This window comes from Otolemur garnettii, unplaced genomic scaffold (assembly GCF_000181295.1).
Source record: "Otolemur garnettii isolate 467f Iridium unplaced genomic scaffold, OtoGar3 scaffold00082, whole genome shotgun sequence".
Classification (NCBI taxonomy): domain Eukaryota; kingdom Metazoa; phylum Chordata; class Mammalia; order Primates; family Galagidae; genus Otolemur; species Otolemur garnettii.
The window spans coordinates 4188025-4193831 of NW_003852477.1; the positions used below are offsets into that span (position 1 = coordinate 4188025).

Here is a 5807-nt window from a genome sequence, read left to right on the forward strand (position 1 = left end):
GGGGATTCGAACCCGCCACCTTAGGTGTATGTGGCTGGCGCCTTAGCTGTTTGAGCCACAGGCGCCAAGCCTCTCCATCTTTATAGTTTCTGGTAATTTGCTTCCAACAAGAGAAGCAAGCTGGATGTGAGTCTAGGCTGTTACTATACCCGACGCCCTCACACCACTGGGCCCCACACCCGTCCTCAGCCAGGTCAGCAGCTCCCTACTAGGAAGCAAGAGCTCAAGGACTATAGAATGCTCAGAGAAAGAAGACAAAGTCCAACTTGTGAGGAGCTTGGGCAAAATCACAGTATCAGAAAAACTTCTGTGCTGAAAGGTCCTCAGGGGAGGTGTGTCCCATAGGAAACGAATTGCCTGGCATCAGCAGATGGGGCCTCACCTGCTGCTGTGAGGCCTGGGGTAAACCATTAGCCTCTCTGAACTGGTTTCCTCACCTGAGAAAAGGGGAGAATAGTTCTTGCCTCTAGAACTTTGTCAATGAATTCACATTTGGCCCTCAAGGCCCTGTGTGACTGGACCCCCATCAAGGCTCCTGTGACTCTTCCTGCTTCACCTCACACTCCCTCCCTCCTTCTCCCGCCTCACCACCTCTGTGTCCAGCTGAATTTCCACTGCAGTGCCTTTGCATGTGCTCTTCCATCAGGTTCCTGCATGCCATGTTCCCCCTTCCTTCCATCTCCCTCACTGAGCAGAATTGCTATTGCATAACCCGGTCTCGCCATTTTACAGATTGGCCAGGGCAGGTGGGGAGATGGTGGTGCTATGCTCTCCAGAGGGGCAGTGTTTTGCCTGTGTCCCAGGCCAGTAGGTGGCAGAGGCCATGTGGACACTTCCTTTCAGGCAGCTGTCCCTCACTCTCTCAGCAGGACCAAAGTGATTTTCCTGCTTGGCTTAGCTGTTGCTAGCTAGAAGGCTGGCTGCCAGAGGCTTGGAGGCACTACACTCCCTGGGAGACATATTCCTGAGGGCCTAAGAAGGAATATGTCACATTCCCTGGGGACCCTTCTCAGAGGGGACGCTCAGAAACTGCTGAGCCTGGTAAGAGATGAGAAAGCAGTGGCTCTCAGTTCCCCTTTGTGCCCTGCTCCTGGCACATCTCCTGACCTCATGTGGGCTACGCACTGAGAATGAGGGCTGGACACTAGTGGCCAGGGCGAAGCTGGTGCAGTACTGGGGTACTGAGAGACAGGGCCTGGGGCTGGGGGGCAGCAGCACCTTGGCTGGGAAGGGGGTGGGAGGAGGCAGTCTCAGGGAGACTCCCTCCTCCCTGGGAGTGAGCCCTGCCAAGATGGCTTCTGGCTCTGGCCCCACAGCATGCTGCTGCTGCTGTTGCTGCTGGTCTGGAGACGGCACCTTGAGAACCACTGTGTGAGTGCAACAGGCTTTTTAGTTAAGGATGGCACTCCCCAGCTTCCTCTGCAGCTGGGTGCATGCCTGTGTCTAGGATCTGGCTGGTGGGATGAGAGCAGAAGTGACGCATGCAGCCTTAGAAGGGGAGGAGCAGGTTGTCTCCTTCCGCTCTCCCCTTCCTGCTGCTGGTGAAGAGCCCAAGCAGCCATCTCAGACCAGGAGATGGAGGCTGCATGCTGAGGATGGTGGAGCTAAAAGACAAAAGGAGGGTGGGTCCCAGCCTAGTGGACAGGCCACCTCAGCCCTGCTTCTATCAGCTTGACTGCTGCCAGAGGACTCCTCTCCTGCTCCAGCCACTGCTGCTGTGGTTTCCCTAGCAGGCCAATTTTGCCCCACGACCAACTTTGAACAGTCAGCTCAGGATAGAGGGTTGGGGTAGGGTGGGGGTAGAAGAGGAGGTAGTGACTGGGCCAGGCCCTGGTTCTGACTGGGATGAGGCCATCTGGAGGCAGGTGCTGGCAGCGCCCACCCCGCCCAAGGCTCTGCTTCCCATGTGCTCACTGGCAGGGCTGACTGGCTCCTTCACTCACAGCAGGACTGCTGCCTTCCTGCCCCTAGGACCCCTGCCCTGGCCCCTACCTATTTTGTTCCTGGAGGCCCCTCTCTGCAAGGCCGATGCCCTCCCCGGCTCCAGGCGCATCTTCTCCAGATGTTGCTCCAATAGCACGGTGCGGTGCCGTTCCTCCTGCAGCTTCCTCCCCGCCTCTAGGAGCTTGCTGTTGCTCTCCTCCACCCTGGTGATGAAAGGGCAGGGATGCCAGACCCGAGGCAGGGCAGACGGTGCAACCCCCCACCGCGCACCACTCAGGCTTTCAGAGAGGTGGGCACGTGTTATGTTGGTGGTGATGGGACTTATTCCTCTTTATTTTTATTGCAGTAATACAGGGACATACATTTACAAATCATATAGTTCTCTCTACGGTTAAAATGACAAAATTGGCAGTCCCTTCCCAGCCCCATCACTCTAATTCCTATACTCCAGAAGTAATCACTTGGACACTTTTAGCTGTTTCTTTTAATATTTACTGCCATGTTTCTATAGATGCTTACACTGCTTTTTTTAAAGGTTTAAATATAATCTTTTAACTTCCTGTCATGCAAAATGAGAATTTAGTTTATTTTAGTACTCTCCCCCTACCAAGCAGAATTACCCTTACACTTTTTTTTTTGCCTGACTTGATTGGTATTAGGTAGCGTGTCAGTTTTCCATCACAGCTATAACAAATCACCACAAAAACCAAACCAAAACAAAAAAATCACCACAAATTTACCTGCTGAAAACAACACAAATCTATTATCTCACAGATCTCTAACAGGCTCAGGTGGTTTCTGTGCTCCAAGTTCCACAAGCTGACATAAAGGTGCTGGCTGACCTGGGCTCTCATCTGGAAATTCTGGGGAGAATTCACTTCCAGGCCCAGTCAGGTGTTGGGCCAATCCAGTTCTAGATAGCTGTCAGACTGCAGTCCCTGCGTCCTGCTGGCTGTTGGTCAATTTCAGCACCTAGAGGGCCCCTTGCCTCCTCCATCTTCAAAGCCAAGTTGGATACCCTTAGAGTGCACTGACTCTCTCTGCCCTCTGTGACTTCTTCCATAAGCATCTCTCTGACTGACTCCAGATGGAGAAATTCTCTGCTTCTAAGGGCTCAAGTGATTAGATTGAACCCATCCAATAATCCAGGATAATCTTCCTATTTTAGGGTCCATAAAAGTAATTATCTGTAAAATCCCTTTGCCATGTAGCATAAAGCATTGACAGGCAGAACAGCAGGGAGCAAAGGGTGTGGTTACCAAAATCCTGTGTACTGCAGGGAGTAAATTAGGAGCCAAACACATAGCACACTAATGATCACGCTTCCCTTCTTATCTAATTGTTTTTACTGGAATGGGTACATGCTCTATGCTTATCATTTTGTTTTGTATATGCCTGTCACAATTCATGGGCCTTAAAGCTCTTGTCATGCAGTCATCTCACTGGGGCTTGTGTATTGGTCTTTCCTGTGGGTAGGTATGGCGCATCAGACCTCTGCAGTACTAAAGGCTCAGCTGAGAGGCCAAGGCACCTTGAGATCTAACTCAGGATCCAACTCAGCCCAGGGTTATACACACACCTGCATGTCAGAGGGGTGTGACATGACAGTGTTTAAGGAAGTGGTCTTCCTATCTTGGTGACGGGTCAAAAGGAACAGAATGGCAATTTTAAACAATATACAACCACTGACACAAAACTGTATACTAACATAGTGTACAGCTACTAACAACACATTTAAGCATGTTCCTTAAAAATTTATTTGCAAAAGCAAAAGCCCCAAATAACTGAAGGCCCATCAATAGGGGAAAGACAAATCAGTGGTGACATTTTCATACTATGGAGTATGATAGAATGTGACACAGCTCTGCTGTCCAAGACAGTGGCTATGTGTCCACATGTAGCTATTAAAATTAAAGTTCATGAAATAAATAACATAAAAATTCAGTTCCTCATTCCCACTAGCCACATTTCAAGTTCTCAAAAGCCACACATGGCTAATGGCTACCAGATTCGTCAGTAAAGATATAGAAATCTCCATCACCGCCGAAAGGTTTGCTGGACGGCACCACCCTAGCAGCGAGAAGAATGGAGTAGAGCCATAGGTACAAACATGGATAATCTCCACGCCATGGATTGGTGAAAAGAAGCAAATGCCGTAAGAATAGATACAATACAGTGCTTTTATGTGAAAAAATAATGAAATAAAATTTCCATGCCTGCCTGTTTACATCTGTAAATGCATGAACTGTCTTAGAAGGCTGCACCTGGATGATAGGGTGAAGTGGGGTAAGGAGCAAACCCTGGCAGTCACACCCCATTTAGCCTACCTGTTGTTTGAAATGGTAACAGGGAGACTCTGGTCCTGTATCTGTATCAACAGAACTTTATAAAACTGAGGCACTGTCTGTCGGTGAGTTGTCAGTTGGAGTCCAGTGAGTGGTGAGAGTGAGTGATCAGCCCAGCCTGTTCAAAGGAAGGTGGCTAAAGCCATTCAAAGTGACTGAGCAGTGATCGCCCTTGGAGCTGATATCCTGGACCCCAATGCTCAGCCTCCCCAAAAATGTACCACATGAGGGGACTTACTCGATTGCCTGGTCCTGCCTATTTCCTTCTGAGGCTAGATGGGGGAGAGGGGTATGAATATTTCTTATCCACCACTTCCCTGCTTAAAATACTCTTGGCCTCCACAGTTCTCATGGAGAATGACCTCTTGGCTGTGATCCTTCCTCAGGGAGTTCCAATCCTGAGAGAAGAGCACACTACTCCATCATTCATGAAACATGTCCTGACTGCTCACATGTTCCAGGCACTGTTCTAGTGTCCATTCTCATGGATCTTTCTGACTTGCAGGAGAGAAAAACAATTAAGAAAAAAATATCCCATAAGGATAGGATAGGAGCTATGTGGACAATAAAGCACATAGGAAGGAGATAGTGTGTGAAGGAGTGATGTTATTTTGAATGGAGATTGCCCATCACTGTTACCTGCCATCTGCTGCTACCAATGACTCTGAAGGTCAGAACCCCTAGGGACAGAGGGAGCCCATACCTGTGACTGGGACTGGCAGATCCAGGAGTATAAAGAGTAGACAAACAGCTGACTGGCAAACTGCTGGGCACTTCAGGGGAACCAGTAGCTTAAAAGAGGGCCCAGGCTAAAAACCAGAGCGGGTGTCTCCCTGTTGACACAGATTTGGCAGAAAAGAAAACTCTTGCAAGCACTGGAGTGAATTCTTAAAGAGATTTGGAAAAATATTGTAAGAAAGCTAACTGTGAGAAAGAGCTCTTAGAAATATATATTTTTAAAAGAGCATTTCTGAATTTAATCATCAGAAGCACTGAAAAATAAAATGGTCCCTGGTGAAACTCAAGTCAATGATCTCGAAGATAAAACTGTGGGAATTACCCCGGAACATAGAGTGAAAATAACCCAAAGAAATGTTAGCTATTAGTGAACGAACAAGTAAAAGAATAAAGGGTCATGGCATCTAATATCCAAATAATATCAATTCAAGAAAGAGAAGGGGAAAGTAGATGAGAAGCACTAATGAGAAAATAAAAAAATTTCTGTGAGCTATAGAAAGACCTGAGTTTTTCAGACTGACAGAGCTCAATGAGTACCAGGTAGGATTATAAAAAGGAATACCCTGCTACATTGACTTAGCGTCTATAGTTTAGCAGCTAGGGCGCCAGCCACATACACCAAAGCTGGCGGGTTTGAATCCAGCCTGGGCCCGCCAAAGAACGATGACAACTACAACCAAAAAATAGCCAGGTGTTGTGGCGGGCGTCCATAGTCCCAGCTACTTGGGAGGCTGAGGCAAGAAAATCGCTTAAGCCCAAGAGTTGGAGGTTGCTGTGAGC

The 5807-nt window shown here is 48.5% G+C and overlaps 1 protein-coding gene across 1 annotated transcript in view; it reads right to left on the bottom strand.

The window, feature by feature from the left end:
* CCDC13 (coiled-coil domain containing 13) overlaps positions 1 to 5807 on the bottom strand; it is a 48620-nt gene that overhangs the window by 1322 nt on the left and 41491 nt on the right. Inside the window, exon 13 of the mRNA XM_012807995.1 lies at positions 1993 to 2147. Within this exon, the coding sequence (XP_012663449.1) occupies positions 1993 to 2147 (155 nt within the window). The remainder of the gene's footprint in view (positions 1 to 1992; positions 2148 to 5807) is intronic.